The sequence below is a fragment of the Cherax quadricarinatus genome, chromosome 50, assembly GCF_038502225.1.
Source record: "Cherax quadricarinatus isolate ZL_2023a chromosome 50, ASM3850222v1, whole genome shotgun sequence".
NCBI lineage: Eukaryota > Metazoa > Arthropoda > Malacostraca > Decapoda > Parastacidae > Cherax > Cherax quadricarinatus.
Window position 1 is genome coordinate 21,409,567 of NC_091341.1, and position 14,403 is coordinate 21,423,969.

Below are 14,403 nucleotides of genomic sequence, written 5' to 3' on the forward strand. Positions count from 1 at the left end.
TACCATAGACCACGCCACCTACATTATACCATAGACCACGCCACCTACACTATACCATAGACCACGCCACCTACACTATACCATAGACCACGCCACCTACACTATACCATAGACCACGCCACCTACACTATACCATAGACCACGCCACCTACACTATACCATAGACCACGCCACCTACACTATACCATAGGCCACGCCACCTACACTATACCATAGACCACGCCACCTACACTATACCAAAGACCACGCCACCTACACTATACCAAAGACCACGCCACCTACACTATACCAAAGACCACGCCACCTACACTATACCAAAGACCACGCCACCTACACTATACCAAAGACCACGCCACCTACACTATACCAAAGACCACGCCACCTACACTACCAAAGACCACGCCACCTACACTACCAAAGACCACGCCACCTACACTATACCAAAGACCACGCCACTTACACTATACCAAAAACCACGCCACCTACACTATACCAAAGACCACGCCACCTACACTACCATAGACCACGCCACCTACACTACCAAAGACCACGCCACCTACACTATACCAAAGACCACACCACCTACACTACCAAAGACCACTCCACCTACACTACCAAAGACCACGCCACCTACACTACCAAAGACCACGCCACCTACACTATACCAAAGACCACCCCACCTACGCTATACCAAAGACCACGCCACCTACACTACCAAAGACCACGCCACCTACACTATACCAAAGACCACGCCACCTACACTATACCAAAGACCACGCCACCTACACTATACCAAAGACCACGCCACCTACACTACCAAAGACCACGCCACCTACACTACCAAAGACCACGCCACCTACACTATACCAAAGACCACGCCACCTACACTACCAAAGACCACGCCACCTACACTACCAAAGACCACGCCACCTACACTATACCAAAGACCACGCCACCTACACTATACCAAAGACCACGCCACCTACGCTATACCATAGACCACGCCACCTACGCTATACCATAGACCACGCCACCTACGCTACCTGTCTTCCATTTATACACCTCAATCATATCCCCCCTAATTCTACGTCTTTCTAGAGAGTGCAGATTCAGGGCCCTTAGTCTATCCTCATAGGGAAGGTTTCTGATACATGGGATCAACTTTGTCATCCTCCTTTGTACATTTTCCAGAGAATTTATATCCATTCTGTAATACGGTGACCAAAACTGTGCAGCATAATCTAAATGAGGCCTAACCAAGGATGTATAGAGTTGAAGAACAACCTGAGGACTCCTATTATTTATGCTTCTTGATATGAAGCCAAGGATTCTATTAGCTTTATTGCGAACACTTATGCACTGTTGTCTTGGTTTCAGATTACCAAGACAACAGTGCATAAGTGTTCGCATTAAAGCTAATAGAATCCTTGGCTTCATATCAAGAAGCATAAATAATAGGAGTCCTCAGGTTGTTCTTCAACTCTATACATCCTTGGTTAGGCCTCATTTAGATTATGCTGCACAGTTTTGGTCACCGTATTACAGAATGGATATAAATTTTCTGGAAAATGTACAAAGGAGGATGACAAAGTTGATCCCATGTATCAGAAACCTTCCCTACGAGGATAGACTAAGGGCCCTGAATCTGCACTCTCTAGAAAGACGTAGAATTAGGGGGGATATGATTGAGGTGTATAAATGGAAGACAGGAATAAATAAAGGGGATGTAAATAGTGTACTGAAAATATCTAGCCTAGATAGGACTCGCAGCAATGGTTTTAAGTTGGAAAAATTCAGATTCAGGAAGGATATAGGAAAGTACTGGTTTGGTAATAGAGTTGTGGATGAGTGGAACAAACTCCCGAGTACAGTGATAGAGGCCAGAACGTTGTGTAGCTTTAAAAATAGGTTGGATAAATACATGAGTGGATGTGGGTGGGTGTGACTTATATACTGTAGTGATGTGAGGTGAAGCAGGCGGAGGCGGGGTCATAGTGGTACCATCCACTAGTCGAAGTAGGTCTTCGTCCAAAGGTTGAACAAGTGTTGAAGAATTCTTTGTAACAAGATCCCATGATGCTGCAGTGGAAAATGTGAAGTTACAGTTTGAAGTAATCACTGCTTTATCGTAGCTGTATCTGGTCCGTCAGCCATGATGGTGAAGATTGAGACACTTATGCAGCATATGGGAATCTTTATTCAGGAAAAGTTTCGCCACACAGTGGCTTCTTCAGTCCAATACAAAGAGGAAGGCGTAAGGAGAGGAGGAGAATGAGGTAATCAGTCCCTCAACCTGGAGTCGATGTGTTCAGTCCATCAGTCTTGTAGAATGTACAGCATAGGGCCGTAGACGTGGCTTATATACTGTAGTGATGTGAGGTGAAGCAGGCGGAGGCGGGGTCATAGTGGTACCATCCACTAGTCGAAGTAGGTCTTCGTCCAAAGGTTGAACAAGTGTTGAAGAATTCTTTGTAACAAGATCCCATGATGCTGCAGTGTCTGACAGTTGTGATGAATGGTTTGAAAAACCGACAAGTTGAAGATTGAGACACTTATGCAGCATATGGGAATCTTTATTCAGGAAACGTTTCGCCACACACTGGCTTCTTCAGTCCAATACAAAGAGGAAGGCGTAAGGAGAGGAGGAGAATGAGGTAATCAGTCCCTCAACCTGGAGTCGATGTGTTCAGTCCATCAATCTTGTAGAATGTACAGCATAGGGCCGTAGACGTGGCTTATATACTGTAGTGATGTGAGGTGAAGCAGGCGGAGGCGGGGTCATAGTGGTACCATCCACTAGTTGAATAAAGATTCCCATATGCTGCATAAGTGTCTCAATCTTCAACTTGTCGGTTTTTCAAACCATTCATCACAACTGTCAGACACTGCAGCATCATGGGATCTTGTTACAAAGAATTCTTCAACACTTGTTCAACCTTTGGACGAAGACCTACTTCGACTAGTGGATGGTACCACTATGACCCCGCCTCCATCTGCTTCACCTCACATCACTACAGTATATAAGCCACGTCTACGGCCCTATGCTGTACATTCTACAAGATTGATGGACTGAACACATCGACTCCAGGTTGAGGGACTGATTACCTCATTCTCCTCCTCTCCTTACGCCATCCTCTTTGTATTGGACTGAGGAAGCCACTGTGTGGCGAAACGTTTCCTGAATAAAGATTCCCATATGCTGCATAAGTGTCTCAATCTTCAACTTGTCGGTTTTTCAAACCATTCATCACAGCCTCATATGATGGTCTTGGTGGACAATATTTTGCTGCGTTTCTAATAGTTATTCTTGTAATATTTCCTTTTCAAGTTATGGTCCGAGTGGGTGGCGGGGGGCGATGATCCCTCTAACTATTAACATATATTAACAGATAACCGTTTAATGTACGTGTCGTGGCAGTGTAACCAAATCTTGAGTCATGGTGGTGTGATGTGTATCTCCAGCCACCCTCCTTCCCCTCTCCCCCTCCCTCCCTCTTCATTACACTCTGCTGACATCAGAAACCATGTCAAGTTTCAGCTTAAATCCACTTTCTTTTATCTGAAATAATTGATATCTGTGTATCAAGTGCTTTAGTTTATTCGTTTTGTGTCATGTGTAGCTATCATCGCATAGTTGTAATGACAACTACGGTGGCTTGTAGCATGTAAGGTTGGTATCCTGTAGCCTCTAGTCGAGTTCACAGGTTGTGGAGCTTCAAGCTCTTGGGCCTGCCTCTTCACTTTCCTCATGGCTGCGTTTGAGTGGAATTATCATTTGTCATTCGCTTTGAAATTATTTTTTTTATATTTGTGCTATATCACTCTCCAGTGTTTTCCAGTTTTCTCTACTTCCCTTCCTACCAGCCATGTATGTGTTTACCTGGGGCTGCTCTCGGGGGTCACCGCCCCCACGGCTCGGTCGCAGACCAGGCCTCCTGGTTGATGTCATCCGTGATCAGGTTGTCGGCGCCCATCACCCGCAGTGCAACACAATGCAGCATAGCTCGGCTGATCACGAACTAAACACCACGAACTAACTTAAGAGACTTGAAAGCACCTACAGTTTGCCTTCGTAGCTTTTGTTCTGGTACCAACTTTGTTATGGATCTTTGGTATGTTGCCATACATACTAAGTGTCGCGAATGTTGTTCACTTGAGTTTGCTGATTATCAATCCTAAATTTGTTAGGTTAACATGTGTCACTGATGTTATGCACTCCATGTGGACTTCATTTGTGTGTTCATCTAGAGCTTTTCCGTGTATTTTTCTGACCTCCAAGATAAGCCTTTTGTCGCAAACCTTTGAACCTTCTGTAAATTTTGCACATTGTTTATTAGGTAGGGGTTCAGGTTCTTGAACACTCTTCTATGATTTATCTTGCGTATGTTGTATGTGTAATCAGTTTATACTCATCTGGTGATACTTTTGTCAAGACTGTCGTCCCAAGACCCTTTTCTGTTTATTTTCCGTCAGTTTTCTAACCTCGAACCCTCCCCTTCTTTTTCCTAACATGTACTCTGTTTCTGGCTTCCCTTTCCCTCTCATATCCTCTTTATATTATGTTTGTATACGTACATATGCATTTATGTCTGTGCTTTGTGTGTGTGTGTGTGTGTGTGTGTGTGTGTGTGTGTGTGTGTGTGTGTTTAGTAAATAAAACTGAGAAGATTATAACAATGTATGGAGAGAGGGAGGTGGACTGTGCCTTCTACCTGCCTTCTACAACTACATATAATCAGTGACTATGATAAGATGCTGATACAGCGATAACTTAAGATTTTAACCTGATACGGCAGAGTTTAGACGTTAGACAGCTAACTGGTAGACATATGAGTGATGGTGAGAGAGGACATCACATGTGTAGCTGCAGCAGGTAGGTGTATCTCACAACGCTGCTTTCCTCCGACTTGATATATTGTGTGAGCAATGTTGCTACGTGGGTCACACTGCCACACTAACTGACTCACTAAACATGAGATGCCATTGAGAAAACTATGATGGCAGTTAAGTGTATGTACATGCGAGTTCATGAGAAAGGCAGATAGCATAGGACTAGGAGGTCCACGCCAAGACTAGCTGCTGAGAAGAACTATCTACTTTTACCTAGATTACAGACTATCGTGTATTATCTAGGTGTGTATGAGTCAACGATAGAAAAGCAGGAGTGTCATATGTGTGGTGTGCGCCATGGATGTGTTGGGGGTGGGTGTTGAAGGGCTGCCCCACCCCCACCCTCGCCCCCACGCCCTGCATAGCTACACCCGCGCCCGTTTAAAAGCGCTTTGGCCGCTATGCTAAGTTTGGGAGGACTGCCGGAGGTGCCGCCGCCTCAGGGTAATCACCGCCGCTCTAAGAGTGATTGTGGTCTGGACAAGCGTGATGATGTGTCTGACCTGGCCACCCTCAACCCCAACTACCGCAGCACCTCCCCCACCGGCCACCTTCGCGTCCACGCCCACACCCGCCCTAACACGCCCATCATGGTGCGATCTCCGTCCACTTCCTCCATACCAGAGATCTTCATCAGTAGCGAAGATGACATGGGACCAGGCGTGTCTCCCGTAACCCGTCTGGCTGTCTTCTCTCTCGCTGACTTCCTGGAGACCGTCACCCACGCTCATCACCACCCACGGTGAGCCTCCCACCCACGCCACACAAGTGTATTAGGTGTACCCCCTCCGTAGATGAAGGACGGTAGGTTTAAGGAACATTACAGTACTAGGGCCACTTATCATGAACCTCATAGCTGGAATCTTCATCTCATTCGCTTTCTTAAATTTTAGTATGAACAAATATTGAGTTTAAGTACACCGTTGATATTATTGTTCCATTACCATACTATATTATTACTTTTTAGCGACTCTAGTTTATTATAACTACTTAATATGTCACCTTTCTAATTCACAAATAGCCTACAGTTTCGAAGAGACTTTGTACGGTGTTTCAGTCAGTGACTTTATAATGGTCCAAGATGTTCCTAAGTATTTTAAAGTTTTCTTTACAATATTTATTATTAGTCAGTTAATGCAACCGCTACTATGACTTTTATTCTTACACATCTTCCTAATTTTTTCCTACATTCTCCCATAAATACATGTTTACATGTTAATATGTTAATTATGATTACTTTATTTCCTTTATACCAGGACAACAGTTGGCAGTGATTACTGGACACAGAGACCACTGGTTTAATTAAGGATTCCAGTCTGTGTAACATTTAGGTATCATAATGGCGTTATCTTAAATGTTTCCTCATTTTTGTCCTCTTTCTATAACTTTTTCATTATCTTATATAAGAAGCTCAAGCTGTGTGTTGAGCGCTCAAGCTGTGTGTTGAGCGCTCAAGCTGTGTGTTGAAGTATGAGAGAACAGTCTGCGTGATGGTTGTGTTAATAATATCAGATGTTCTAAGCTTGGAAAATGTTAAATCGATGTGGGTAGTCGCAGTGTGAGCGCTTGACTGTATGTTAATAAAACAAATAAACGATGATTAACAATAAATTTTCGGTGTTATAAGTGCATACGCTAGTTGTTTGATAGTATTGCAACAATGATTTATTAGCATTTACAATCTTCTCATGTGAGGAAACGATCATTGTCCTTGACTGTACGCATCATACATCCTAATACGTTGGTATATGCAATAAGGGTGAAGAGTAACATAAGTCATAGCACTGTGAATATGTTGTAAGCAATGTGTAATATGATGATAACCAGCGACCCAGGTGACACATTAGTGCCCGTCCTAATGTGTTGTAACCTAGTCACGTGTTGCCACAAAAGTGATAACTGTAGGTATGTTGGTGAGCCACTAGCAGACAAGAGAGATGCCACTACTCTATAGTATCGGTTATCTTGACTCACGAAATCGTAATGACACGATTGCAAACAAACCATACCACGGGTGGGTTCTAACCCCACCCGCGGTATGGTTTATCGGTTATCCTGTTTTCTTTCCGATGAATTTAGTTGTTCTACTTAGGATTTATTGTATAAATTTTTTATTTAATTAAACACACAGTTTCCATTGGGAATAAAGTTGTTACACAGAACGCAGGCGAGAAAGATACATGATAATATACACTTGGAAAATCCTAGAGGGACTAGTACCAAATTTGCACACGAAAATCACTCCCTGAGTGTTACGTAGGAGATGGGTTTTGTTTATGACTGAAGGAAGCAAAGAATTCCAGCCACATAATTATGGTAATGTTCAGGCAGTTTATTAGTATGCGATTGAGAGGGACTGCACCTCTGAGAATGTCTGAAGAATGTCGAATTCGTCTTCCCACCACCACTACCTCTCAAAATCTTAATGCCTTTTCTTCCAAGTTCGAACCACCCCTGCTTCACAGTACAGCGTTCATTTTCTAATGTGTTTAAGTTCATTTATTTATGAACCATGTGCCTTTTATATATTTGTGGAAAATTGCATTGATCTGAATGTAACTAATTATGTACATAGTAAATGATAACAAAGATAATTATTATTTATCAATGTTACATAGACAAGTAGGAATTTGGGACACCTAGGTCGCAAAAAATGTCCCCCTTCGATACCTACCACTGTCATAACCACAAGTTGCTCTGGACCTATTAATTAAATGAAATATACATACACCAGGAATACTGGTAAATATATAAATTTATGGACTGTATATTAAAAATAATAAATGGTTATATATATACACAATTACATAACAGAAGGAAAATATATCTTAATATCACTCACCAATTTGACTGGAGATTAATGTGTATCATACTCAGAAAACCTCACTCTAACTAAATCTATGAAAATAATGCTGGCCAGAATTACACACAAATCTAGAGAGCTTATCTGAGGTTCCTGGAGCTGTCTTGTCCAGTCGTCTGATATCTCAAGTTATGCAGGAATGCACATCCACCAATTTCGCCTCCTATTTGAGAGGTGTCAACACAATTTTAACCTCTAGAGCACGAAAAATTCTTCCCATTACACCAACGTTTGTACAAAATTCAAAACCAAGATGGTGAGTGTCGTCTGCGCAGACGCAGGCTTTCCGTTTTCTATGACATAATTATTATTAAATACAGTATGGCCATCTGTTTACATATAAATACTGAATTTCTGGAAAATATATACAGTATTTTCCACAATATTGCTGTCAAATCAGTCTTAATAAATTTGTTATTTTAGCTTAGATTACGTTACTTAGCATAAATTTGATGTAATGTACGGTAACCAAATTCAATAAACTTGGAGCGTAAAGGCAACAGGGTATAAATATAATAGACCGGAGTGGCCTAATTTGTTGGAAAGCAAATAATGATATTGTTACGTGCAGTATCTGATTACGGAGCTCTTCTCGCTTGTTTCACCAATCTACTGCAGAAAATTAAAAAAAAAAAACTTGTTTTATTCTTAATCTTTATGTAGGAAATTAAATGCACTTGCTGTTGCTATCAGTTTTCTTGAATCATCGTTTCTGACTTCCTCGTATACACGAGTGACTCGATTTAAAAATAGGACTGTAATGTTTTAGTCCATTTGGATCGTTATCAAGTCACTCTTGACTTTTTTATGGTCCATAGCTGTCTAGTTAATATTTCCAGGTTATGAGTTAGTTGTAAATTGTACGTCACGGTACTGTAGCTGTAATTATCCTCTCTATATAATTTTCATCAAATCTTAGTTTTCGTTACCCGTCTTTATTAATAATTTTGTATCGAATTTTTTGAATTGCCAGCCCTTGTGATGTCTGGTATTTCTTTACTACTTTTTAAGTCTAGTTTGTTTACTACTGTTCCAGTCTAGTTTATTTACCACTCTCCCAGCCTATATTTTTTACCACTTTTCCAGCCTATTGTCTTTACCATTCTTCCAGCCAATTTTCTTTACCATTCTTCCAGCCTAGTATCTTTACCATTCTTCCAGCCTAGTTTCTTTACCATTCTTCCAGCCTAGTATCTTTACCATTCTTCCAGCCTAGTTTCTTTGCCACTCTTCCAGCCTAGTTTCCTATCATATACATCTCGGTGTTAAACTGTCTGCCCTCGCTGTTAACCCCCTGTGGCACAGTCGCAGACCAGACCACCTGGTTGTTGGGCTGATCGACCAGGCTGTTGGTGCTGGCTGCACATTACATTGTATGCACCACAGTCCTGTTGATCAGGAAGTGGTTTAAGGAAATTATCAAGTTTCCTCTTGAAGACTGCCGGAAGTATGTTGGTAATTTCCTTGATGCACAAAGGGAGGGCGCTAAAATGTCGAGGACCTCTTGCACCTGTCGTATTCTATCTTGTATATATTTAGCGCAGTTGCTTTTAGTCACATTATGCCAGCTCTTGATTTCAAGGAATTAGAGCGACCCTACCCTTGGATTAAACCTGATTAAATTCCCATACCCCAGGCGTTGTTTGACGCTTGCACATAAAATATAATAATATGCTTTGCTTCAGGTGTGAAATATTAGCCCCCCACCCTCCCCTTCCTCCTACCATCCCTCCCTCCTCCCCCCCTCCTCCTCCCTCCTCCTCCCTCCTCCTCCCTCCTCCTCCTCCCTCCTCCTCCTCCTCCTCCTCCTCCTCCTCCTCCTCCTCCTCCTCCTCCTCCTCCTCCTCCTCCTCCTCCTCCCTCCTCCTCCTCCCTCCTCCTCCTCCCTCCTCCTCCTCCCTCCTCCTCCTCCCTCCTCCTCCTCCCGCCTCCTCCTCCTTCCTCCTCCTCCCTCCTCCTCCTCCTCCTCCTCCTCCCTCCTCCTCCTCCTCCTCCTCCTCCTCCTCCTCCTCCTCCCTCCTCCTCCTCCCTCCTCCTCCTCCCTCCTCCTCCTCCCTCCTCCTCCTCCTCCTCCTCCTCCTCCTCCTCCTCCTCCTCCTCCCTCCCTCCTCCCATGGGGTCTCACCTTTAAGCCTCAGCAGCTTCATCATTCTGCCCTCTGTATTTTCAAATACTTTTTTTGTTTTAATAGATTTGTGTTAATTTTAATGTATTTTGTTATATATTTTAATAGCTTTGTTATTGACCCTTAAATTGCCTGTGACAAATTTACACCAACCAGGATACTGCCTAAATACGCCTAAATTCTAGAGCATCCAAAATGGTCCCGATTGGCCTAGTTAGGACATCAGAGAAAACAGGTCTGTGCCATCAGTATACACTATATACAAAAAATGGGTTATCTTAAGTAATTTACTCACATTACACTATGTGTGATAACTGTACATATGTGATCCTTTGCCTAAATAAACTTATTTACATTGTGGGGGTCAATAAATGCGATTTATATTCGTTTTGCGTCTATTCAGTATTTATGTACATGTTTTGTGTTTACACATTTTGTGTTGACGTAGGTTTAGTGTGATTCATCAATAAATATTAGTAAAATATATGAAAACAAAGATATAGGTGTAAAACATATGGGCCATAAAAAAATGAGAAAAATATGTATAAAAAAATATCGTAAATGTTAAAACAGGAACTTCGTCCTTGTGGCAAGCACTTGTGTTGCTATAAAAGTCATAAACTTCACCTTCAAACCTTCATATCTCCATAAGTAATAATCATATTTCACTCGGTCTTGCTTTATTACACTTCTAAAATTTCTGGCACCAGAAGCACATTTGGCTATTTAAGGGATAATTTTAAGACATTCCTTATTTTAATACATTTCTGACTTATATTTTTTAATGTTTCTGACTAGTATATTTTTAATATCTTCTTGGACTGTGAGTGCTATGACACATTGTTAGTATGTTGCTTTCAGATTTTCTTGAGTTATTTATTATACTAGCCTAATACATATAGCTTTCCACACAAATGAAGTTAATTATGCTAGTAAAAAATTTGGAGTAAAAAATGTTTGGGTTTTTTGAGACATGAGGAACATAACCCTATTTTTCCAATATGCTTTTCAGTCCATAAGTTGCAGAAATCATTGGTAGTGTAGTTTTTAGGAACATAACCAGTGGAAATTATGAATATCCACTGTATATATAGACAGGCCATTGAATTTGAAAGACACACAGGCATCCTACAAATATCACAACATCTGGATATGTTGTACTGGGAAATAGTTTTGTTTGCCAGGAGTATGTAACGTTTATTGCTGCTCATCCAGGTAACATGAAATCATGATGCCATTGAAAATACTACTCTCATAGCATTCCCTATGAATGTAAGAATAATAATAATAATGAACATTCAAAGCTCCTGGGAAGGAATTGAGAGACTCCAATACTTTCAGTATTTCCTCCATTCCTCCAATTATTTTTTTATGAATGATCATATTTATTATGTTTATTATTTGTGTACAGAAAGAAGTGCAGTTCGAGTGAGGTGAGCGGCCCGGGTCATGGCGGACGACGGAGATCTCCTCTGGCTGCCCGCAAGTCTACTCCAGTGGGAGGAGGCGCCAGTGCAGGTAGTGGAGGTGCTGCCGAGGGAAACCCCTCCATCAGCACCACTACGAGCACCACCCCAGGAGGCAGTGCCCTAGCAGGTGTAGCAGGGCAGAGCACACAACACCAGGCCAGAACTACTGGTAGTGGTGGAGGGGCAACCCGCCTGCCAAATGCGGCAGCACATCATGATGACGCAGCGGTGCACTCTTCCAATGAGGACTGTGATGCTGCAAGTAGCCCTTCTCATATATATTATTTTACCCTCTTATTTGACATTATTAAGGCAATGGTGGACGACTTTCCTTTGGCAGATTTTGGCAATTAATTATAGTTTGAGCTATACTGTATTAAGTTAGTTTTACATTCGAGTTATTATTTTGTGCAAATGGTAAAACACGTAACCTAACCTAATAAAGCTCACTTAACCCAACCTAATAAAGCTCACTTAACCCAACCTAATAAAGCTCACTTAACCCAACCTAAAATAACCTGACATAACTTAATCCCCCATCACTCCTGATGCATCTTTGGCTACATTCAGACAGGAGCATGACACGATTCAGTACTAACCATTGATTGGCTCAGACATGCTGCTTATTCAAAATATATGTTCTGTTTTTGCTAATACAGTACATGTATATTTCAAAATAACAATTTTCACAAGATATGCTTAATTATTCAGTGGTTTGCACACGTTTATATTGCAAAATGTAAATTAATGCCCAAATTCTGCCGGGTAGTAGTCACAAGTTAGTCATTTTTAATTAGCTTTCTGAGGCTCATTACCCTCCATGGCTTGTCTCGGACCAGGTCTAATCATTCTACCCACTTTTCCAGTTATTTCTTTTACATGGATTTAATGTACTATTACACCATGATCACAGTTGTCAAAGTCTTTGTATACTACATCTACATTCATTTTGCCTTCCAGTGCATCCACAACCACTCGTAATTGTTTCACACTTGTGAAAAGCAAGGGCAACCTACTCTAAACCCACATTTCCCTGGAGTGTACACTTGCTGTGATTCCATGCATTTAGATATCATACTTCTTAAGACTCTTTCAAAGATTCTGAAAATGAAGGATAGTGTTATCGGTCAGTAGTTTTATGCAATTGCTTTGTTGCAAGCTTTGTAAAGTAGGGTAATATCTGTGAGTTTTAATTAGTGTGAGGTGACCCTAGTGTCCAGACTGTCTCTGTAGAATATTTAATGTAGTTAGTATTTTTTTTCTTTATAAATATGGAGTTTCGTAAACCTAGGCCCAGGGTAGAGTGCAGAGACATATTGTCAGTGGTTTCAACAAAGCTATGTAGGTGTTAGGGTTTTAATATATTTTCATCTAATCAAGTACACCTACCATCCAACTTACGACCTGCTCGACTTACGACCACTCGACTTATGACCGTGTTTTTTATGCCAAATTTCTGTGAAATAAACAACTGTTTGTGTTGTACACAGTGTTTATCCTAAACCTTACAGTATAAAATACAGTACTAATAACATAAAATGTAAAGTAAAACATGAAATACCAAAATAAAACAATAAAATAAAGTCATTACAAAAATGTTTTGTTGATATTCAGTAGTAAAGTTCGACTTACGACCATTTCGACTTACGACCGGTTTCTCGGAACCGAACTCGGTCGTAAGTCGGATGGTAGGTGTATTTTAGGCAATATATTTTTTCTCCGTTTTCATCCGATAGTAATGGGTAAAGTAATATGATCATTTATAATCCTTTCTCTTTATTTCATTTACTCACAATTTGCTAGCTAGCAGTGAGTATCATGAATACCATTGTACCAAGAAATATTATTTGTGATAAATGCCAGTTTTAGAATATGTGGTTAATGTGCAGTGATGCCACTATTGAAAATTGGGAAATGTTGTCAGACTGCATGAGACTGTTAATGTCTAGAAATTTGTAGCTGTGCAAAATTTTAGATCCAGATTTAAAATGTTGGAACTTATTAGTCGAGATAGTTGCTTAAAGTTGTGCACACAGATATTCACTCAAAATCCTAGGCAAACCTTGATTGGTTATTTTTTTTTTTTTTTGTGTTCATGATGCCATTGCTGTAGATATCACTATGTATATACGTAGTTTAAAATATATTTTATATTTCAGGAAACAGTACCGTCATCAGGGGTGTCCAATGGCTCCGGGGAATTGGTAGATACTTTGCGAGTGTGTGGAGCAGATATTGGGGCTGTGGATGATGGGGAGGAGCATACTCCACATGTACAGCGCACACGAGAGGCCTTGGAGCACATCCAGGCTAAAATACAGAAAACTAGAGATCTCATTAAAGAAGAACAAAAAGCTCGAGATGGTAAATATGCTTGATATAGAACTAATTATGTATTAATGTCCAGAGATGTCCATTGTCAGAAATGTCTTTAGTATTCACTGTTATGAGTGCTTCTTGACAATGGGGTTACATTCTGATGAACCCATCATAAATTGAAAATATTTTAAGTTGAATATGAATATATGGAGGGAGAGAGTATGGAGGAGGTGAACGTATTCAGATATTTGGGAGTGGACGTGTCAGTGGATGGGTCTATGAAAGATGAGGTGAATCATAGAATTGATGAGGGAAAAAGAGTGAGTGGTGCACTTAGGAGTCTGTGGAGACAAAGAACTTTGTCCTTGAAGGCAAAGAGGGGAATGTATGAGAGTATAGTTTTACCAACGCTCTTATATGGGTGTGAAGCGTGGGTGATGAATGTTGCAGCGAGGAGAAGGCTGGAGGCAGTGGAGATGTCATGTCTGAGGGCAATGTGTGGTGTGAATATAATGCAGAGAATTCGTAGTTTGGAAGTTAGGAGGAGGTGCGGGATTACCAAAACTGTTGTCCAGAGGGCTGAGGAAGGGTTGTTGAGGTGGTTCGGACATGTAGAGAGAATGGAGCGAAACAGAATGACTTCAAGAGTGTATCAGTCTGTAGTGGAAGGAAGGCGGGGTAGGGGTCGGCCTAGGAAAGGTTGGAGGGAGGGGGTAAAGGAGGTTTTGTGTGCGAGG

General features: G+C 41.3%; 1 protein-coding gene across 8 annotated transcripts in view; it reads left to right on the top strand.

Annotated features, from left to right (window-relative positions):
- Positions 1-14,403, top strand: part of Dmtn (transmembrane and coiled-coil domain 2 protein Dmtn) — a 346,336-nt gene that overhangs the window by 310,900 nt on the left and 21,033 nt on the right. For 5 of the 8 annotated variants that reach the window (XM_053786004.2, XM_053786007.2, XM_053786005.1 and 2 more), the window contains 2 exons: positions 11,290-11,605; positions 13,507-13,711. In XM_053786004.2, the coding sequence (XP_053641979.1) occupies positions 11,290-11,605; positions 13,507-13,711 (521 nt within the window). The other 3 variants (XM_053786008.1, XM_053786010.2, XM_053786003.2) reach the window with 3 other exon arrangements.